The 24,266-nt window shown below is 46.0% G+C and overlaps 1 protein-coding gene across 3 annotated transcripts in view; it reads right to left on the bottom strand.

Moving 5' to 3' along the window:
* Positions 1 to 24,266, bottom strand: part of LOC115139036 (rho GTPase-activating protein 6-like) — a 178,702-nt gene that overhangs the window by 19,468 nt on the left and 134,968 nt on the right. For all 3 annotated transcript variants that reach the window (XM_065025273.1, XM_065025274.1, XM_065025275.1), the window contains exons 4-5: positions 4,406 to 4,491; positions 3,426 to 3,644 (exon numbers count right to left, since the gene is read on the bottom strand). In XM_065025273.1, coding sequence (XP_064881345.1) covers positions 3,426 to 3,644; positions 4,406 to 4,491 — 305 coding nt within the window. The remainder of the gene's footprint in view (positions 1 to 3,425; positions 3,645 to 4,405; positions 4,492 to 24,266) is intronic.

Here is a 24,266-nt window from a genome sequence, read left to right as displayed (position 1 = left end):
TACTCTGCGGATGTTGTAGAGCATGAACCTACAGGAACGGGCCACCGCCTTGATGTTAGTTGAGAACGACAGGGTGTTGTCCAGGATCACGCCAAGGTTCTTAGCGCTCTGGGAGGAGGACACAATGGAGTTGTCAACCGTGATGGCGAGATCATGGAACGGGCAGTCCTTCCCCGGGAGGAAGAGCAGCTCCGTCTTGCCGAGGTTCAGCTTGAGGTGGTGATCCGTCATCCACACGGATATGTCTGCCAGACATGCAGAGATGCGATTCGCCACCGATTCGTTGCTCATGACGTTGGACTTTTCTTGCCAATCCATCTTTCCCAGGAATATTTTTATTTTGTATAGGCTTCCTTCTTTTCACTCTGTCATTTAGGTTAGTATTGTGGAGTAGCTAGAATGTCATTGATCCATACTTGTTTTTCTCCTATCACAGCCATTAAACTCTGTACCAGTTATAATGTCACCATAGTGAAATCCCTGAGTGGTTTCCTTCCTCTCCGGGCTGCTGAGTTAGGAAGGAAGCCTATACCTTTGTAGTGACTGGGTGTATTGATACACCATCCAATGTTTAATTAATAACTTCAAGTAATTATCATTTATTTTATCCATCTACCAATAGATGCCCTTCTTTGCGAGACATTGGAAAACCTCTCTGGTCTTTGTGGTTGAATCTGTGTTTGAAATGCATTGCTTGGCTGAGGGACCTTACAGATAATTGTACAGATTGTTTTGTACAAATTGTTTTGAATACTTCCTGAAGACACTATATGTTAACATGGTCATGTTTTGAATACTTCCTGAAGGCACTATATGTTAACATGGCCATGTTTTGAATACTTCCTGAAGGCACTATATGTTAACATGGCCATGTTTGAATACTTCCTGAAGACACTATATGTTAACATGGTCATGTTTTGAATACTTCCTGAAGACACTATATGTTAACATGGTCATGTTTTGAATACTTCCTGAAGACACTATATGTTAACATGGTCATGTTTTGAATACTTCCTGAAGGCACTATATGTTAACATGGTCATGTTTTGAATACTTCCTGAAGGCACTATATGTTAACATGGTCATGTTTTGAATACTTCCTGAAGGCACTATATGTTAACATGGTCATGTTTTGAATACTTCCTGAAGGCACTATATGTTAACATGGTCATGTTTTGAATACTTCCTGAACTATATGTTAACATGGTCATGTTTTGAATACTTCCTGAAGGCACTATATGTTAACATGGTCATGTTTTGAATACTTCCTGAAGGCACTATATGTTAACATGGTCATGTTTTGAATACTTCCTGAAGGCACTATATGTTAACATGGTCATGTTTTGAATACTTCCTGAAGGCACTATATGTTAACATGGTCATGTTTTGAATACTTCCTGAAGGCACTATATGTTAACATGGTCATGTTTTGAATACTTCCTGAAGGCACTATATGTTAACATGGTCATGTTTTGAATACTTCCTGAAGGCACTATATGTTAACATGGTCATGTTTTGAATACTTCCTGAAGGCACTATATGTTAACATGGTCATGTTTTGAATACTTCCTGAAGACACTATATGTTAACATGGTCATGTTTTGAATACTTCCTGAAGACACTATATGTTAACATGGTCATGTTTTGAATACTTCCTGAACTATATGTTAACATGGTCATGTTTTGAATACTTCCTGAACTATATGTTAACATGGTCATGTTTTGAATACTTCCTGAAGGCACTATATGTTAACATGGTCATGTTTTGAATACTTCCTGAAGACACTATATGTTAACATGGTCATGTTTTGAATGCTTCCTGAAGACACTATATGTTAACATGGTCATGTTTTGAATACTTCCTGAAGGCACTATATGTTAACATGGTCATGTTTTGAATACTTCCTGAAGGCACTATATGTTAACATGGTCATGTTTTGAATACTTCCTGAAGACACTATATGTTAACATGGTCATGTTTTGAATACTTCCTGAAGACACTATATGTTAACATGGTCATGTTTTGAATACTTCCTGAAGACACTATATGTTAACATGGTCATGTTTTGAATACTTCCTGAAGGCACTATATGTTAACATGGTCATGTTTTGAATACTTCCTGAAGGCACTATATGTTAACATGGTCATGTTTTGAATACTTCCTGAACTATATGTTAACATGGTCATGTTTTGAATACTTCCTGAAGGCACTATATATTAACATGGTCATGTTTTGAATACTTCCTGAAGGCACTATATGTTAACATGGTCATGTTTTGAATACTTCCTGAAGGCACTATATGTTAACATGGTCATGTTTTGAATACTTCCTGAAGACACTATATGTTAACATGGTCATGTTTTGAATACTTCCTGAAGGCACTATATGTTAACATGGTCATGTTTTGAATACTTCCTGAACTATATGTTAACATGGTCATGTTTTGAATACTTCCTGAAGACACTATATGTTAACATGGTCATGTTTTGAATACTTCCTGAAGGCACTATATGTTAACATGGCCATGTTTTGAATACTTCCTGAAGACACTATATGTTAACATGGTCATGTTTTGAATACTTCCTGAAGACACTATATGTTAACATGGTCATGTTTTGAATACTTCCTGGAGGCACTATATGTTAACATGGTCATGTTTTGAATACTTCCTGAACTATATGTTAACATGGTCATGTTTTGAATACTTCCTGAACTATATGTTAACATGGTCATGTTTTGAATACTTCCTGAACTATATGTTAATTAACATGGTCATGTTTTGAATACTTCCTGAACTATATGTTAACATGGTCTTGTTTTGAATACTTCCTGAAGACACTATATGTTAACATGGTCATGTTTTGAATACTTCCTGAAGGCACTATATGTTAACATGGTCATGTTTTGAATACGTCCTGAAGGCACTATATGTTAACATGGTCATGTTTTGAATACTTCCTGAAGACACTATATGTTAACATGGTCATGTTTTGAATACTTCCTGAAGACACTATATGTTAACATGGTCATGTTTTGAATACTTCCTGAAGGCACTATATGTTAACATGGTCATGTTTTGAATACTTCCTGAAGACACTATATGTTAACATGGTCATGTTTTGAATACTTCCTGAAGACACTATATGTTAACATGGTCATGTTTTGAATACTTCCTGAAGACACTATATGTTAACATGGTCATGTTTTGAAAATTGTAGTTGACAAATGTTTGTTGGACTTTTGACAGCTCTTTCAAATGCCCAGAAGAGGTCAGCATATATCAGTCCAAACGGTCTCATTGTGTGTGTCTGTGTGTGTGTGTGTCTGTGTCTGTGTGTGTGTGTGTGTGTCTGTGTGTGTGTGTGTGTGTGTGTGTGTGTGTGTGCACGGCACGTGCGTCTTTGTCTGCTCTCTCCAACTCACCCGTCTCTGCACTCTAGCCGTGTTATCCAGGAACCTGGGTGAGAGCGGCTTGCTGTGCAGCTCCAGCACTGACGAGGATGATGAAGACGAAGCTGTAGATCCACTGAAGGGTGATGAAGCCGTGCTGCAGAGGGGTTTGTTCCCGTCGCTAAACTGCCGTTTTTCAGCGCGGAACATCAGGACGCTGGCCTCCAGATCCAGACAGTCTCTTCTGCTCTCCTTCAGAGCAAATCAAATCAGATCAAACTTTCACACTCAAATCAAATCAAGTGCAACACACTTTACAGTAAAACAAACTAAAGTAAAGTGGTAGTATGATAATTTGACAATTACCCTTTTTATTCTTACCCAGAGTCAGATAAACTCATGGATACCATTTCTGTCTCTGCGTCCAGTATGAAGGAAGAAGGTCGTTTCGCGAGCCAGTATGCTAGCTGTTCCTGTAGACTTCCAGTCATTGAGCTAGCATTAGCTGTTCTGGTAGACTTCCAGTCATTGAGCTAGCATTAGCTGTTCCGGTAGACTTCCAGTCATTGAGCTATGATTAGCTGTTCCTGTAGACTTCCAGTCATTGAGCTAGCATTAGCTGTTCCGGTAGACTTCCAGTCATTGAGCTAACATTAGCTGTTCCTGTAGACGTCCAGTCATTGAGCTAGCATTAGCTGTTCCGGTAGACTTCCAGTCATTGAGCTAGCATTAGCTGTTCCGGTAGACTTCCAGTCATTGAGCTAGCATTAGCTAGCATTGGCTCGCTAAACTTCCTTCAGCTTCCTTCATACTGGACTCTGGGTAAGTAGAAAAAGGGCTATCCCTTTAAAACGTTGTTCTTCTGTATTTTCTAGTGGGAGTTTTTATTTATTTAAATGTTTTACTTGCTTTTGGATACTTAGTTGTTCACCTGGATCTAGACCTACTGCTGAGTTTTTACTGCATTTTTTCACACTTTACAGTAAAACAATCTGACGTTGAAAACAACCAACCTTCAGAGCATCCTGGCGCTGCTTGTACGCCCGGTCGTTGGCTATCGCCTGGGAGAGGGTTATACCAAACGCCTTGGCGGCTGTCTCTGTGGGAGAGATGAGGGGAGAGAGAGAAGGGATAGAGGGGAGGAGGGAGGGGATAGATGGAATGAAAAACAAGGGATGGAGGGAGGAAGGAGAAGGGGAAAGAGGGAGAGAGGGAGGGATGGAGAAAGAGAGAGGAAGGGAGTGATAGAGGGAAGGGAAAAATAGGTATAATGGAGGAAAAGAGAGAGGGATAGATTGGGAAGGAGAGAGAGAGGGATAGATTGGGAAGGAGAGAGAGAGAGAGGGATAGATTGGGAAGGAGAGAGAGAGGGATAGATTGGGAAGGAGAGAGAGAGAGAGAGAGAGAGAGAGAGAGAGAGAGAGAGAGGGAGAACAATTTTACATTAAGGATACTTATTTTTAACAAGTTGTAATTCCTTCCTCCCTGAGACTATCAACATTCCTCTCCTTCCCTCCGCCCATTCTAATCCCATCTCATCTCCACTACTCACAAACAGGAAGGTGTTTCATCTTTTCTCTTCCCCTGTGTTTTGAGGGTTAAATAGCCATACATACAACAGCAACATTTCTATGGTGGGAACCATATATTCTACCCATGGGGATTGGGGCCCAGTAATGCCCTATGTCAGCGGTCTCCCACAGGTTGCTCGGCAGACTACCCACCAGTAGCTCGGCAGACTACCGATGAGTAGCTTGCTAAACAATTCTGAAAGTACATGGAATTTTCACGTGTTTAACTGCTAACTGTCATAAACTATTCTCACAGGTATCAGCCACTATTGTCTTAAAATGCCAAACCCTAACATAATATCTGCCAATTAATTTACAGCAATATTTCCCCTGTCTGTGTGTAGCCAATTGATGTGATAACCATCTTGTGGGTTGACAGAAATACATTCCCCAAAAACCTAAGTTAAATGTTAACTGCAAAGTAGGCTTGCCTGGCAGAAGTACATCATGACTAAGAATACAGTGTCTTCAGAAAGTATTCAGACCCCTTGACTTTTTTCACATTTTGTTACGTTACAGTTTTATTCTAAAATGTATTAAATAAATACAAATCCTCAGCAATCAATACACAATACCCCATAGCGACATCACAATACACCATTATGACATCACAATACCCCATAGCGACATCACAATACGCCATAATGACATCACAATACCCCATTATGACATCACAATACACCATAATGACATCACAATACCCCATTATGACAACACAATACCCCATAATGACATCACAATACCCCATAGCGACATCACAATACCCCATAACGACATCACAATACCCCATAATGACATCACAATACCCCATATTGACAAAGCGGAAACAGGTTTTTAGAAATGTTTACAAATGTATTAAGTATTCTAGTACCTATTCTAGTATACTAGTACCACGTAGACTCTTCCTAGAGCTGGCCACCCGGACAAACTGAGCAATCGTGGGAGAAGGGCCTTGGTCAGGGAGGTGACCAAGAATCCGATGGTCACTCTGACAGAGGTCTAGAGTTCCTCTGTGGAGATGGGAGAACCTTCCAGAAGGACAACCATCTCTGCAGTACTCCACCAATCAGGTTTCTTTTGTTGGTAGAATGGCCAGACGGAAGCCACTCCTCAGTAAAAGGCACAAGACAGCCCACTTGGAGTTTACCAAAAGGCACCCGGACTTGAGCCCGATCGAACATGTCTGGAGAGACCTGAAAATAGCTGTGCAGCAATGCTCCCCATCCAACCTGACAGAGCTTGAGAGGATCTGCAGAGAAGAATGGGAGAAACTCCCCAAATACGGGTGTGCCAAGCTTGTAGCGTCATACCCAAGAAGACTCAAGGCTGTAATTGCTGCCAAAGGTGCTTCAACAAAGTACTGAGTAAAGGGTCTGAATACTTATGTAAACTTGATATTTCAGTTGTTCTTTTTTATATAAATTAACCAAAAATTCTAAAGACCTGTTTTTGCTATGTCATTATAGGATATTGTGTGTAGATTGATGAAATCAAGGGGTCTGAATACTTTCCGAAGGCACTGTATCATTTGTATCTATTAGTTGTCATTTTCCAACTTTGCCGTGAAATTATCAGCAGCCAATTAGATGGCACATTCCTCACTAGCTAGATGCGCAATTAAAGGGCCAGATGAGCATTTAAAGGGCAACTGCACTCAAAAATCTAAATGTGTAACTTTTCTTCCAGCCCCCCCCCCCAAAAAAAAAACAAAAAACAAACAAATGATGTGATTGAACCATTGACATGGACTCAGAACATCCATTTGAACAATTCTAATTTTAAGAGTGAAAATAAAAACTGAGAACATAATTTGGGAAAATATAAAACATAATTTGGGAACAGATTATCACAGAGTTTATAGGGCCCCCCCTTAGAGTTGTTTATCAACCATTATTTTACCAGGTATATTGACAGAAAACATAGTACACTACTTTTTCTTGTACAGTAAGGAGATACATAGGAGAAGAGAAGAATGTGCCTATTTGAAAGCTAAAATAAAATGTGTAGCTCGTGACATATTCTATTTTTTTTAAAGTAGCTCTCATGCTAGAAAAAGTTGGAAACCACTGCCCTGCGTATTACACTTTGACCCCATCCATAAACAACCCCTTCCCCTAAATACCCTCCTTATATTCAGTTTAAACTCGCAGATCTGAGGAACACTGACACCTGTTGTATATTCCTGTGTTTTCCTCACCTTTGGTGACAGAGCCATGTATTTAGAGAGGTGGGACATTGAGGGTTCTACATTATGATGCATTAATTAACATGACACTACAACATTCTATGGCAGCCATGTTAGCTCAACATTAACATTACAATAACCAATACCATGTAACTGAATGTTAAAAATATATATTATATTTTAAATTCTAAAAGTTGGTCACTCTCTCTATGTACATGGTTCTGGTGACATGTAACATTTTGGTGTCAATAAACCACAACAGTAAAATGTCATTATTTTACTGTCGCGATATATATTATGTCATCGCTAGTTGCACATACAGTACATACAAGGCTTAAATGTCACTATTTTTACACATTTGAATGGGACCATGTTGCTGTGTGAGTTCTGGCCTGGCATTGTAATCTGGCCTAATTGTCCCTAGGTCGTAGAGAGTGCCAGTGAGAGGAGGTTTCAAGAGGATTAGGATACATCCTATTAGTCAAACAACCATGGCCATCACAAATGGCACCCTATTTCCTATATAGTGCACTACGTTTGACCAGCACCATATTAGTCATGTGCAAAAGTAGTGCGGTATATAGGGAATAGGGTGCCATTTGAGATGTAACCTACAGTCACAGCTAGAAGACAGACAGCAAGGCAACTCAACCGTAAACACAGTATAACAGGTGTCACTGTGCTTGCTTAACAGTATAGCTTACTTCCCTGTGCCAGTCCCTGTCCCTGTCACTGTCCCAATCCCAGTCACAATCCCAGTCCCAGTCCCAATCCCAATCCCAATCCCTGTCCCTGTCCCTTCCCTGTCCCAATCCCAATCGCAGTCCCTGTCCCTGTCCCAATCCCAGTCCCTGTCCATGTCCGTGTCCCAGTCCCAGTCCCAGTCCCTGTCCCAAACCCTGTTCCAGTCCCAGTTCCTGTCCCAATCACAGTCCCTGTCCCAATCCCTGTCCCAGTCCCAGTTCCTGTCCCAATCCCAGGCCCTGTCCCAATCCCAGTCCCAGTCCCAGTCCCTGTCCCAGTCCCAGTCCCTGTCCGAACCCTGTCCCAGTCCCAGTCCCTGACCCTGTCCCAATCCCTGTCCCTATCCCTATCCCTGTCCCTCACTAGGCTCCAACCAGGGAACCTCTACCTCGCAAACACACAGGACTGCCCGGCTTGACAAACATCTTAGCCAATTATACTATATAAGGAGACGTGAACATAGATATTTCAAGCTGGGGAGTTAGGTTTCGAATCCAACGGTTTACCTTTACAATAACAGAACTGTATCTCTATGGTAACACCCCCACCCGCCCCCGTATTTAGGCCGAAACTCCTGCAGTCTCCTTTGTCTACATATCCCCCATTAAGCAGCCCTAATGTTTTTAGATAAGACATCATCATGTCTTGGAGCAAGTGTTGACTTGCTAAAACCTGCCCTCTGCTTTCTGACAAACCAGAAGTGTTTAGTTAGACAATAAGAATAACCTGCCAGCCCGACCTGTGTTGACTGTTCCCTGTAAAGTCTTTATATATAACAGTAAGGACCTGTGTTGACTGGTCCCTGTAAAGCCTTTATATCTAACAGTAAGGACCTGTGTTGACTGGTCCCTGTAAAGTCTTTATATCTAACAGTAAGGACCTGTGTTGACTGGTCCCTGTAAAGCCTTTATATCTAACAGTAAGGACCTGTGTTGACTGGTCCCTGTAAAGTCTTTATATATAACAGTAAGGACCTGTGTTGACTGGTCCCTGTAAAGTCTTTATATATAACAGTAAGGACCTGTGTTGACTGGTCCCTGTAAAGTCTTTATATCTAACAGTAAGGACCTGTGTTGACTGGTCCCTGTAAAGTCTTTATATCTAACAGTAAGGACCTGTGTTGACTGGTCCCTGTAAAGTCTTTATATCTAACAGTAAGGACCTGTGTTGACTGGTCCCTGTAAAGTCTTTATATCTAACAGTAAGGACCTGTGTTGACTGGTCCCTGTAAAGTCTTTATATCTAACAGTAAGGACCTGTGTTGACTGGTCCCTGTAAAGTCTTTATATCTAACAGTAAGGACCTGTGTTGACTGTTCCCTGTAAAGTCTTTATATCTAACAGTAAGGACCTGTGTTGACTGTTCCCTGTAAAGTCTTTATATCTAACAGTAAGGACCTGTGTTGACTGGTCCCTGTAAAGTCTTTATATCTAACAGTAAGGACCTGTGTTGACTGTTCCCTGTAAAGTCTTTATATCTAACAGTAAGGACCTGTGTTGACTGTTCCCTGTAAAGTCTTTATATCTAACAGTAAGGACCTGTGTTGACTGTTCCCTGTAAAGTCTTTAAATCTAACAGTAAGGACCTGCGTTGACTGTTCCCTGTAAAGTCTTTATATCTAACAGTAAGGACCTGTGTTGACTGGTCCCTGTAAAGTCTTTATATCTAACAGTAAGGACCTGTGTTGACTGGTCCCTGTAAAGTCTTTATATCTTGCCTTGTTAAGGGGCTGACATTAGGCAATTTAAACATTTCGTAAATAATGTGTTGATGTCACACACACACACAGTACATGGCAGACTGTGCCCAGAAGTAAAGCTCTAAGGATACTGTAAGGTCTCTCTCTCTCTCTCTCTCTCTCTCTCTCTCTCTCTCTCTCTCTCTCTATCTCTCTCTATCTCTCTCTCTCATCTAATACTTTACTTGAAGCCGGTCCAAAGGTACAGTACAGGAAAGCCATGGACAGGTGTGGGTAGGTACATCAGATTTACCAGATGGGTCGGCACGCAACTAGCTAAATCCTCCTGTCACTGGTTAATAAGCTAATTGGCTAATTAGCCAGCATGTGGCTTGTTGACTAGCGGGCTAGGTGGCTAACTGCCTAATAAGATAGCTTTCCAACTAGCTAAATCCTCCTGTCACTGGTTAACAAGCTAACTGGCTAATTAGCCAGCATGTGGCTTGTTGACTAGCGGGCTAGGTGGCTAACTGCCTAATAAGATAGCTTTCCAACTAGCTAATAAGCTAGCTAGCTAGCTAGTAGCTGTCCTCATTTGAATTACAGGACCATAAGCTAGCTTTCCAACTAGCTGTCCTCATTTGAATTACAGGACCATAAGCTAGCTCTGTATGCCTATGCTAACTGGCTGTGGCACAGTAGCTACATTCTGGCCCCCCCTGCAGAGTTTGACAGATAAACGGATGTATACACACACAAAAGCAGATGTGTGTCCCTGTTATGATAAACCATGAATGACTTCGCTAACAATACGGTAGCTAGTTCAACTCAGGCCAGCAATATGATGAATGTATATTGGAGGAAACATCATTGGGAAGACTCTGTGGGATAGATAGTATTAATAGCAGCTCTAATAGCTCATGTAGGCTTGGGCTTTCAACTACAACGGATGTATACACACACAAAGCAGATGTGTGTCCCTGTTATGATAAATGACAGCTTTTACGAGAAACTATTACTAGAATACTACAGGGTCCAGTCCTGGAACTCTGCAGCAGGGGAATATAGGTCTCTGTGGTACTATGACTGAGACTACAGGTCCAGTCCTGGAACTCTGCAGCAGGGGAATATAGGTCTCTGTGGTACTATGACTGAGACTACAGGGTCCAGTCCTGGAACTCTGCAGCAGGGGAATATAGGTCTCTGTGGTACTATGACTGAGACTACAGGGTCCAGTCCTGGAACTCTGCAGCAGGGGAATATAGGTCTCTGTGGTACTATGACTGAGACTACAGGGTCCAGTCCTGGAACTCTGCAGCAGGGGAATATAGGTCTCTGTGGTACTATGACTGAGACTACAGGTCCAGTCCTGGAACTCTGCAGCAGGGGAATATAGGTCTCTGTGGTACTATGACTGAGACTACAGGTCCAGTCCTGGAACTCTGCAGCAGGGGAATATAGGTCTCTGTGGTACTATGACTGAGACTACAGGTCCAGTCCTGGAACTCTGCAGCAGGGGAATATAGGTCTCTGTGGTACTATGACTGAGACTACAGGGTCCAGTCCTGGAACTCTGCAGCAGGGGAATATAGGTCTCTGTGGTACTATGACTGAGACTACAGGTCCAGTCCTGGAACTCTGCAGCAGGGGAATATAGGTCTCTGTGGTACTATGACTGAGACTACAGGTCCAGTCCTGGAACTCTGCAGCAGGGGAATATAGGTCTCTGTGGTACTATGACTGAGACTACAGGTCCAGTCCTGGAACTCTGCAGCAGGGGAATATAGGTCTCTGCGGTACTGAGCTTTACATCGTGTCCAGTCCTTTATAAAGTTGTCTATAAACAACAACATACCTTCATGCGATGGAAACCATGACTAACAATACGATAGCTAGTTCATCTCAGGCCAGCAATGAGGCAAAATTAATCAAATTAGAAGCTGAGGTGGAAAACAAACAAAATAACATGATTACTGTGATGTTCAGTGGCGATTTTAGCATGCAAATCTTGGTGGGGCAAACTAAAAAATGTGGGATGAATGCCATCAAAGCAACAACACAATACAACACAACACAACACTAAACAATACATTAATTGCACTATAACGGTGACAAACGGTGCCCACAAACTGTTAGGGCCCACATAAAGCTGTCCCAAACTGTTAGGGCCCACATAAAGCTGTCCCAAACTGTTAGGGCCCACATAAAGCTGTCCCAAACTGTTAGGGCCCACATAAAGCTGTCCCAAACTGTTAGGGCCCACATAAAGCTGTCCCAAACTGTTAGGGCCCACATAAAGCTGTCCCAAACTGTTAGGGCTAACATAAAGCTGTCCCAACAGCAGATTACGTCACACGGCAATTTCTAACGTTAGAATTGGGGATGACATACTGTCTCATGAGTGACAGAAAACTGAGCCAATCCTGATAGAAAACAGATGCAACGCTTTGTACTTTCTGCTGGCTAGCCCCACCCCCACAGAAAGCATTGAGCTAGGCTGAAACACCTGAATTTTGGAGCTTTATTAATCAAGAAAGAAAAAAAGAGACCATGTTTGTATGCGGCTTAATAAACTCAATTACATTTTATTTAATTTTTTAACATTATTTACAAACTGATATGTGACACGCATTAATGCCCCACATGCCCTGAATGACAGGTTGCTAAGGATGGAGGTAATCAGAGAGAGAAACAGAATGCAATGTAAGAGAATGTGACAGAATGTAAATGAACCCAGGGGTCACATATTCCTTACACTGGATTCCCCTCGTATTACTAAGAAACAGCTACACACCAATAGCGATGTCCTCAACCTCCTCTCCACGCTGTATCGCTACCCTCCTCTCCACGCCTCCTCTCCACGCTGTAACACTACCCTCCTCTCCACGCTGTATCACTACCCTCCTCTCCACGCTGTATCACTACCCTCCTCTCCACGCTGTATCACTACCCTCCTCTCCACGCCTCCTCTCCACGCTGTATCACTACCCTCCTCTCCACGCCTCCTCTCCACGCTGTATCACTACCCTCCTCTCCACGCTGTAACACTACCCTCCTCTCCATGCTGTATCACTACCCTCCTCTCCACGCTGTATCACTACCCTCCTCTCCACGCCTCCTCTCCACGCTGTATCACTACCCTCCTCTCCACGCTGTATCACTACCCTCCTCTCCATGCTGTATCACTACCCTCCTCTCCACGCTGTATCACTACCCTCCTCTCCACGCTGTATCACTACCCTCCTCTCCACGCTGTATCACTACCCTCCTCTCCACACTGTATCACTACCCTCCTCTCCACGCTGTATCACTACCCTCCTCTCCACGCTGTATCACTACCCTCCTCTCCACGCTGTATCACTACCCTCCTCTTCACGCTGTATCACTACCCTCCTCTCCACGCCTCCTCTCCACGCTGTATCACTACCCTCCTCTCCACGCCTCCTCTCCACGCTGTATCACTACCCTCCTCTCCACGCTGTATCACTACCCTCCTCTCCACGCTGTATCACTACCCTCCTCTCCACGCTGTATCACTACCCTCCTCTCCACGCCTCCTCTCCACGCTGTATCACTACCCTCCTCTCCACGCCTCCTCTCCACGCTGTATCACTACCCTCCTCTCCACGCCTCCTCTCCACGCTGTATCACTACCCTCCTCTCCACGCTGTATCACTACCCTCCTCTCCACGCCTCCTCTCCACGCTGTATCACTACCCTCCTCTCCACGCTGTATCACTACCCTCCTCTCCACGCCTCCTCTCCATGCTGTATCACTACCCTCCTCTCCACGCCTCCTCTCCACGCTGTATCACTACCCTCCTCTCCACACTGTATCACTACCCTCCTCTCCACGCTGTATCACTACCCTCCTCTCCACGCTGTATCACTACCCTCCTCTCCACGCCTCCTCTCCACACTGTATCACTACCCTCCTCTCCACACTGTATCACTACCCTCCTCTCCACACTGTATCACTACCCTCCTCTCCATGCTGTATCACTACCCTCCTCTCCACGCTGTATCACTACCCTCCTCTCCACGCCTCCTCTCCACGCCTCCTCTCCACGCTGTATCACTACCCTCCTCTCCACGCCTCCTCTCCATGCTGTATCACTACCCTCCTCTCCACGCTGTATCACTACCCTCCTCTCCACGCCTCCTCTCCACGCTGTATCACTACCCTCCTCTCCACGCTGTATCACTACCCTCCTCTCCACGCCTCCTCTCCACGCCTCCTCTCCACGCTGTATCACTACCCTCCTCTCCACGCCTCCTCTCCACGCCTCCTCTCCACGCTGTATCACTACCCTCCTCTCCACGCTGTATCACTACCCTCCTCTCCACGCTGTATCACTACCCTCCTCTCCACGCCTCCTCTCCACGCTGTATCACTACCCTCCTCTCCACGCTGTATCACTACCCTCCTCTCCACACTGTATCACTACCCTCCTCTCCACGCTGTATCACTACCCTCCTCTCTACACTGTATCACTACCCTCCTCTCCACGCTGTATCACTACCCTCCTCTCCACGCTGTATCACTACCCTCCTCTCCACGCTGTATCACTACCCTCCTCTCCACGCTGTATCACTACCCTCCTCTCTACACTGTATCACTACCCTCCTCTCCACGCTGTATCACTACCCTCCTCTCCACGCCTCCTCTCCACGCTGTATCACTACCCTCCTCTCCATGCTGTATCACTACCCTCCTCTCCACGCCTCCTCTCCACGCTGTATCACTACCCTCCTCTCCACGCTGTATCACTACCCTCCTCTCTACACTGTATCACTACCCTCCTCTCCACGCTGTATCACTACCCTCCTCTCCACGCTGTATCACTACCCTCCTCTCCACGCTGTATCACTACCCTCCTCTCCACGCCTCCTCTCCACGCTGTATCACTACCCTCCTCTCCACGCCTCCTCTCCACGCTGTATCACTACCCTCCTCTCCACGCCTCCTCTCCACGCTGTATCACTACCCTCCTCTCCACACTGTATCACTACCCTCCTCTCCACGCTGTATCACTACCCTCCTCTCCACGCTGTATCACTACCCTCCTCTCCACGCCTCCTCTCCACGCCTCCTTTCCACGCCTCCTTTCCACGCCTCCTCTCCACGCTGTAACACTACCCTCCTCTCCACGCTGTATCACTACCCTCCTCTCCACGCTGTATCACTACCCTCCTCTCCACGCTGTATCACTACCCTCCTCTCCACGCTGTATCACTACCCTCCTCTCCACGCTGTATCACTACCCTCCTCTCTACACTGTATCACTACCCTCCTCTCCACGCTGTATCACTACCCTCCTCTCCACGCTCCTCTCCACGCTGTATCACTACCCTCCTCTCCATGCTGTATCACTACCCTCCTCTCCACGCCTCCTCTCCACGCTGTATCACTACCCTCCTCTCCACGCTGTATCACTACCCTCCTCTCTACACTGTATCACTACCCTCCTCTCCACGCTGTATCACTACCCTCCTCTCCACGCTGTATCACTACCCTCCTCTCCACGCTGTATCACTACCCTCCTCTCCACGCTCCTCTCCACGCTGTATCACTACCCTCCTCTCCACGCCTCCTCTCCACGCTGTATCACTACCCTCCTCCTCCACGCCTCCTCTCCACGCTGTATCACTACCCTCCTCTCCACACTGTATCACTACCCTCCTCTCCACGCTGTATCACTACCCTCCTCTCCACGCTGTATCACTACCCTCCTCTCCACGCCTCCTCTCCACGCCTCCTTTCCACGCCTCCTTTCCACGCCTCCTCTCCACGCTGTAACACTACCCTCCTCTCCACGCTGTATCACTACCCTCCTCTCCACGCTGTATCACTACCCTCCTCTCCACGCTGTATCACTACCCTCCTCTCCACGCTGTATCACTACCCTCCTCTCCACGCTGTATCACTACCCTCCTCTCTACACTGTATCACTACCCTCCTCTCCACGCTGTATCACTACCCTCCTCTCCACGCCTCCTCTCCACGCTGTATCACTACCCTCCTCTCCATGCTGTATCACTACCCTCCTCTCCACGCCTCCTCTCCACGCTGTATCACTACCCTCCTCTCCACGCTGTATCACTACCCTCCTCTCTACACTGTATCACTACCCTCCTCTCCACGCTGTATCACTACCCTCCTCTCCACGCTGTATCACTACCCTCCTCTCCACGCTGTATCACTACCCTCCTCTCCACGCTCCTCTCCACGCTGTATCACTACCCTCCTCTCCACGCCTCCTCTCCACGCTGTATCACTACCCTCCTCTCCACGCCTCCTCTCCACGCTGTATCACTACCCTCCTCTCCACACTGTATCACTACCCTCCTCTCCACGCTGTATCACTACCCTCCTCTCCACGCTGTATCACTACCCTCCTCTCCACGCCTCCTCTCCACGCCTCCTTTCCACGCCTCCTTTCCACGCCTCCTCTCCACGCTGTAACACTACCCTCCTCTCCACGCTGTATCACTACCCTCCTCTCCACGCTGTATCACTACCCTCCTCTCCACGCTGTATCACTACCCTCCTCTCCACGCTGTATCACTACCCTCCTCTCCACGCCTCCTTTCCACGCCTCCTCTCCACGCCTCCTCTCCACGCTGTAACACTACCCTCCTCTCCACGCCTCCTCTCCACGCCTCCTCTCCACGCCTCCTCTCCACGCCTCCTTTCCACGCCTCCTCTCCACGCCTCCTCTCCACGCCTCCTCTCCACGCCTCCTTTCCACGCCTCCTCTCCACGCCTCCTCTCCACGCCTCCTTTCCACGCCTCCTCTCCACGCCTCCTCTCCACGCTGTATCACTACCCTCCTCTCCACGCCTCCTCTCCGCGCCTCCTTTCCACGCCTCCTCTCCACGCTGTAACACTACCCTCCTCTCCACGCTGTATCACTACCCTCCTCTCCACCCCTTCCTCTCCCCCCTGTATCACTACCCTCTAGTCATTGCCCTGGCCTAGATAGCTAGCTTAATCAACAGGTGGGTTGGCTAACCCCAACGCAAGGTAAAACAACACAACAGGCTGGCCCTAGCCCTGTCCTGTCCTGTGTAGCTAGCTGACAGATTGGCTGACCACTGCTTTGGTGTAAGCCTAATACAACACATGGTCTAGCTGGACCTGTTCTTTCCAGGCTAGACTAATCAATCCTATCCCTGGGTAAAACAAGAGGATGTCTAGCTGGACCAGACAGGTTCAGGCTAGACTAATCAATCCTATCCCTGGGTAAGACAAGAGGCTGTTTAGCTGGACATATCTGGTCCAGGCTAGACTAATCAATCCTATCCCTGGGTAAGACAAGAGGCTGTTTAGCTTGACCTGTCCGGTCCAGGCTAGACTAATCAATCCTATTCCTGGGTAAGACAAGAGGCTGTTTAGCTGGACATGTCAGGTCCAGGCTAGACTAATCCATCCTATCCCTGGGTAAAACAAGAGGCTGTTTAGCTGGACATGTCTGGTCCAGGCTAGACTAATCAATCCGATCCCTGTGTAAGACAAGAGGCTGTTTAGCTGGACATGTCTGGTCCAGGCTAGACTAATCAATCCGATCCCTGGGTAAGACAAGAGGCTGTTTAGCTGGACATGTCTGGTCCAGGCTAGACTAATCAATCTGATCCCTGGGTAAGACAAGAGGCTGTTTAGCTGGACATGTCTGGTCCAGGCTAGACTAATCAATCCGATCCCTGGGTAAGACAAGAGGCTGTTTAGCTTGACCTGTTCTGTCCAGGCTAGACTAATCGATCCTATCCCTGGGTAAGACAAGAGGCTGTCTAGCTGGACATGTCTGGTCCAGGCTAGACTAATCAATCCTATCCCTGAGTAAGACAAGAGGCTGTCTAGCTGGACCTCTTCTGTCCAGGCTAGACTAATCAATCGTACCCATGTTTATGAGAGTGTGTCAGTGTGCATGCACTCTGGAGGCAGTGTTTACAAATGTCTACTACAGACAAAACATTGCAACAGTGAATCATCTACACTATGAAGAACCCCTTGCCTCGTGGTTGAGATTGAGCGTACTACAGTGAGCACGACAACAGTGGCTGATCATTTGACAGGTATTAGTCATTTAGTCACACACACTGTGTGACTAATTGTACAAAACATTAGGAACAACTGCTCTTTCCATGACATTGACTGACCAGGTGAATCCAGGTGAAAGCTATGATCCCTTATTGATGTCACTTGTTAAAACCTCTCTTGGGTAGGGGGCAGTATTTTCACATCCGGATGAAAAGCGTGCCCAAAGTAAACTGCCTGTTACTCAGGCCCAGAAGCTAGGATATGCATATAATTGGTAGATTTGGATAGAAAACACTCTAAAGTTTCTAAAACTGTTAATATAATGTCTGAGTATAACAGAACTGATATGGCAGGCGAAACCCCGAGGACAAACCATCCCCCCCCAAAAAATGTTTTTGCAAAGGCTGTCACTTTTATTATAAGGCAACGTCCTCCCAGATTGCAGTTCCTAGGGCTTCCACTAGATGTCAACAGTCTTTAGAAAGAGTTTCAGGCTTGTTTTTGTAAAAATCAGCCAGATATTGTAGTTTTTTCTAGGTGCCTCCCATTTTGGCTGTAGTGTTTCCAAGCGCATGGAAGAGAATGTGTTCTTTGATATTTTTCTCCGGTAAAGACAACAACAATTCTCCGTCTTAGATTTGATCGTTTATTTACGTATTAGGGTACCTAAGGTTTGATTATAAACGTTGTTTGACTTGTTTGGAAAAGTTTATTAGTAACATTTGGGATTCATTTTGTATGCATTATGATGGAGGGAAACTGGGTGGATTATTGACTGAAGCGCGCCAGCTAAACTGAGTTTTTATGGATATGAAGAATGACTTTATCGAACAAAAGGACCATTTGTGATGTATCTGGGACCTTTTGGAGTGCCAACTGAAGATCATCAAAGGTAAGGCATTTATTATATCGCTATTGCTGACTTTCGTGGCACACCTGTCAGGTTGAAATATGTTTTTCATGCTTTTGTATGTGGGGCGCTGTCCTCAGATAATCTCATGGTGGGCTTTCGCCGTAAAGCCTTTTAGGAATCTGACACAGCGGCTGGATTAACAAGACGTTAACCTTTATTTTGATGTATTACACTTGTGATTTTATGAAAGTTAAATATTTATAATTCTGTAGGCTCTAGTTCTCATCAACATGTATAGTATAACACTCATACTGTAGAGTACTGTGAGGGTTCTAGTTATCATCAACATGTATAGTATAACACTCCTACTGTACAGTACGGTGAGGGTTCTAGTTCTCATCAACATGTATAGTATAATCACTCATACTGTACAGTACTGTGAGGGTTCTAGTTCTCATCAACATGTATAGTATAATCACTCATACTGTACAATATGGTGAGGGTTCTAGTTCTCCCTCTCTCCTGCATTTGGCCACAAGTGCTCATCAACATTACATCTTATTTCTTCTCTGGCGATGCATCTTGGAAAGTATCTTCTGGAATGTCTAATCCAACCCTGTCAGTCTTCAGGAGAAGTGTCTCCACACCCTGTCAGTCTTCAGGAGAAGTGTCTCCACACCCTGGCAGTCTGCAGGAGAAGTGTCTCCACACCCTGGCAGTCTTCAGGATAAGTGTCTTCACACCCTGGCAGTCTTCAGGATAAGTGTCTCCACACCCTGGCAGTCTTCAGGATAAGTGTCTCCACACCCTGGCAATCTTCAGGAGAAGTGTCTTCACACCCTGGCAGTCTTCAGGATAAGTGTCTCCACACCCTGGCAGTCTTCAGGATAAGTGTCTCCACACCCTGGCAGTCTTCAGAAGAAGTGTCTCCACACCCTGGCAGTCTTCAGGAGAAGTGTCTCCACACCCTGCTCGTCTTCAGGAGAAGTGTCTCCACACCCTGGCAGTCTTCAGGAGAAGTGTCTCCACACCCTGGCAGTCTTCAGGAGAAGTGCCTCCACACTCTGGCAGTCTTCAGGATAAGTGTCTCCACACCCTGCCAGTCTTCAGGAGAAGTGTCTCCACACCCTGGCAGTCTTCAGGAGAAGTGTCTCCACACCCTGCCAGTCTTCAGGAGAAGTGTCTCCACACCCTGACAGGCTTCAGGAGAAGTGTCTCCACACCCTGCCAGTCTTCAGGAGAAGTGTCTCCACACCCTGACAGGCTTCAGGAGAAGTGTCTCCACACCCCGGCAGTCTTCAGGAGAAGTGTCTCCACACCCTGCATTCATAGCATCCAGTAAGGACATCTGGTCATGTGGATGGTGGTCATAAACCTTCCTCCTCCACGCAGAGAAAACCTCCTCTATGGGGTTTAGGAAGGGTGAGTATGGAGGCAGGAATAATACTGACATCCTGGGATGTGCAGTAAACCAGTCTGTGACTGCAGCAGAGTGGTGGAATGCCGCATTATCCCACACAACAACGACGGTAGGGGAGTTTCTTGCCCCTCTCTCCTCCACTGGCACAAGCTGATTATGCAGGTCATCCAGATAAGAAATGAGCCTCTCTGTATTGTAGGGGCCAATGAGTGGTTTGTGTAACAGCAAACCATCACAGGACAGTGCTGCACACATTGTGATGTTAGCTCCTCTCTGGCCTGGGACATCCACGGTTGCTCTGTGTCCAATCACATTTCTTCCTCTGCGGCGTGTTTTTGCCAGGTTGAATCCAGCTTCATCCACAAAGATGAATGTATGTGCAGGTTGCCTGGCATGCAGCTCCATTACTCTCTAAAATACAGTGAATCCACAGATTTACAGTACTTTACATTACGCATAGCTGCGAATGCACCCTGTTTGGTTATTGAACAGACATCTCACCTGTTGCTTTGCTGGGATATTCATACTTTTGATGCAACTCTTGAACGCTGCAGATTTGGTTGCACCCTTAAACCGGCCTCTCTCAAAGAGAGACCTGGTTTACAACATGGTCAATAATTGTGGCCCTTATCTCATCGGAGACCACCGCTCTTGGTCTTCCTCTCCTTTGTCCTCCACGTGTTCTCCCTCTCCCTGCCACTCTTCTCTCCCCACCAACCCGTCTCCCTCTCCCTGCCACTCTTCTCTCCCCACCAACCTGTCTCCCTCTCCCTGCCACTCTTCTCTCCCCACCAACCTGTCTCCCTCTCCCTACCACTCTTCTCTCCCCACCAACATGTCTCCCTCTCTCTGCCACTCTTCTCTCCCCACCAACCTGTCTCCCTCTCCCTGCCACTCTTCTCTCCCCACCAACCTGTCTCCCTCTCCCTGCCACTCTTCTCTCCCCACCAACCTGTCTCCCTCTCCCTGCCACTCTTCTATCCCCACCAACCTGTCTCCCTCTCCCTGCCACTCTTCTCTCCCCAACAACCTGTCTCCCTCTCCCTGCCACTCTTCTCTCCCCAACAACCTGTCTCCCTCTCCCTGCCATTCTTCTCTCCCCACCAACCTGTCTCCCTCTCCCTGCCACTCTTCTCTCCCCAACAACCTGTCTCCCTCTCCCTGCCATTCTTCTCTCCCCACCAACCTGTCTCCCTCTCCCTGCCACTCTTCTCTCCCCAACAACCTGTCTCCCTCTCCCTGCCATTCTTCTCTCCCCACCAACCTGTCTCCCTCTCCCTACCACTCTTCTCTCCCCACCAACCTGTCTCCCTCTCCCTGCCACTCTTCTCTCCCCACCTACCTGTCTCCCTCTCCCTGCCACTCTTCTCTCCCCAACAACCTGTCTCCCTCTCCCTGCCACTCTTCTCTCCCCACCAACCTGTCTCCCTCTCCCTGCCACTCTTCTCTCCCCACCTACCTGTCTCCCTCTCCCTGCCACTCTTCTCTCCCCAACAACCTGTCTCCCTCTCCCTGCCACTCTTCTCTCCCCAACAACCTGTCTCCCTCTCCCTGCCACTCTTCTCTCCCCACCAACCTGTCTCCCCTCTCCCTGCCACTCTTCTCTCCCCACCTACCTGTCTCCCTCTCCCTGCCACTCTTCTCTCCCCAACAACCTGTCTCCCTCTCCCTGCCACTCTTCTCTCCCCAACAACCTGTCTCCCTCTCCCTGCCACTCTTCTCTCCCCACCAACCTGTCTCCCTCTCCCTGCCACTCTTCTCTCCCCACCTACCTGTCTCCCTCTCCCTGCCACTCTTCTCTCCCCAACAACCTGTCTCCCTCTCCCTGCCACTCTTCTCTCCCCAACAACCTGTCTCCCTCTCCCTGCCACTCTTCTCTCCCCAACAACCTGTCTCCCTCTCCCTGCCACTCTTCTTTCCCCAACAACCTGTCTCCCTCTCCCTGCCACTCTTCTCTCCCCAACAACCTGTCTCCCTCTCCCTGCCACTCTTCTCTCCCCAACAACCTGTCTCCCTCTCCCTGCCACTCTTCTTTCCCCAACAACCTGTCTCCCTCTCCCTGCCACTCTTCTCTCCCCAACAACCTGTCTCCCTCTCCCTGCCACTCTTCTCTCCCCAACAACCTGTCTCCCTCTCCCTGCCACTCTTCTCTCCCCAACAACCTGTCTCCCTCTCCCTGCCATTCTTCTCTCCCCACCAACCTGTCTCCCTCTCCCTACCACTCTTCTCTCCCCACCAACCGGTCTTTCTTGATCCATGTTTCCAAACTAAATCATTCCGAAGCCGTCCTCTAGACTAAAAACAGGACACTTGGGTCGGATTTCAGCTGAAATTGCTGGAATGATTAAATATTCTGCACAGTCTGGTTACTGCAAAAATGCACAACATTTTCCGTCATTTTGTTTTGAATGTTTTTTTAGCATTTTCGGAAACAGTGTGTTAGCATTTTAAAACGTGCTGCAAACATATAGTTTTGCATTTTGGTGGAGTATGGATGAGAAAAGAGTTCATGTATTTCAGAGAGAATGTGATCATTGAATGCATTTTGTGTGAAAGCAATGAAAAACGATTCCCAGTTTGGTCCACATACACTTCTGTTTCGCTGACTGTGTGAAGAGTTCTGACAATGTGACTTCAGTTTTGACAAATGCACGTTAGCAATTGAAAAAAAAAAGTCATATTAGGGAGATGTTCCTTATCCTCTTAGAACTCTCCCTCTATACTGCCCCTGTTGGAGAAAGTGCGTACCCATAGTAAACTGAAAATATTTTTTCCCAAAATTGCTAATATATGCATATAAAAATGATTATTGAATAGAAAACACTCTAAAGTTTCTAAAACCGTTTAAATTATGTCTGTATGTAAAGCAGAACTCTCAGGAGAGCCATTCTCCCAAACACTCTGTGAACAACAGAAAAGTTGGGTCAACTTTGACGTCATCGCCAACACCCTTCCCAGGCAGCTACGGATCCAGGAACATTCTCTATCTGTTCAGCGCGATGTCTGCTTTCAAATGACGCGTTCATTGTGAGAATTGCACGAGCCCTGCACGTTTGGCGGGCGAAATTGCTCGTGTCCTTCTCAAATACAGGCACTCTATTGCGCACGGCCGATTTGGGGAACGGTCTTTTCCAAGATACACAAATTGAAGCCGGTTTGTCTGTTCGTGCTGATCATTGTTTTACATGTTAAAAACATCATAAAGCTTGATTTTGCACATCGTTTGACCAGTTTAATCGACATATAATATGTAAATTGGAAGTTTTAATGCGCAGAGTGCTGGACCAGAAGTCATTTTTGATGCATTCCAGCTGAAGCTGTTAGCATATGCTAATACAGGGACACACAACGTGAAACCAAACGATTTATTGGGTAAGTATGACTCCTTCTACGTCTTCTGATGGAAGAACATCAAAGGTAAGGGAATATTTATGTGGTTATTTTGGGTTTCTGTGGACTCCAAACGTAGAGGAGACATATGCTAATATCTGAGCGCCGACTCATAGTATAGCCCAGTGAACGATGTCTGTAACGTTAAAAATAAATGTAATACAGCGGTTGCATTAAGAAGAAGTGTATCTTTGTAAATATATGTAGAACATGTATATTTAGTCATGTTTATTGCTTGTTATCTGACGTTATCTGTCGGAGCTATCATCATTTCTCCTGACATTTGAGTAGCATGTTTTTTTTTTAAATGTCGTCAACCGAGATTTATGGATATTATATAGCATATTATTGAAAAAAAAAAAATGTACTGTGTAACATGTAATATTACTGTCATCTGATGAAGATTTTCAAAAGGTTAGTGAATTATTTATTTTTTAATCCTACTTTTAAATTTGATTTTTTCTGGGACAAAATGGCCGCCGCTTGCCTTTTGTTTCGGTGGTGATCTAATATAAATATGTGCTATGTTTTCGCCGTAAAACATTTTAGAAATCTGACTTGCTGGGTAGATAAACAACTTGTTTATCTTTCATTTGAGCTATTTTACTTGTTAATGTGTGGAGGTTAAATATTTTTAGGAATATTTTTTCGCATTGTGCGTTATGCTAATGAGTTTGAGCCGTAGTCACGATCCCGGATCCGGGAGAGGGGGCTGTAAGAGGATTTATGTAGTGTATAGAAGGAGTATTGGATCTACTTTACGTCAACCAGGGTTAGTCTGTCTCAGAGATAAAGTAACTAAATACGCTGCTTTACCTTCTGAGGTATGAGCTCATCAGGTTTAATGTACTTAGTCATAGGCTGGGTTAGACTAGGGTTGGTGTGCTTGTTGTGTGCGTGTCTGTCTGTCTGTCTGTCTGTCTGTCTGTCTGTCTGTCTGTCTGTCTGTCTGTCTGTGTGTCTGTCTGTCTCTGTGTGTCTGTCTGTCTGTC

The sequence above is a fragment of the Oncorhynchus nerka genome, linkage group LG12, assembly GCF_034236695.1.
Source record: "Oncorhynchus nerka isolate Pitt River linkage group LG12, Oner_Uvic_2.0, whole genome shotgun sequence".
In the NCBI taxonomy this organism is placed as follows: Eukaryota; Metazoa; Chordata; class Actinopteri; order Salmoniformes; family Salmonidae; genus Oncorhynchus; species Oncorhynchus nerka.
This window is presented reverse-complemented; position numbering and strand designations above follow the sequence as displayed.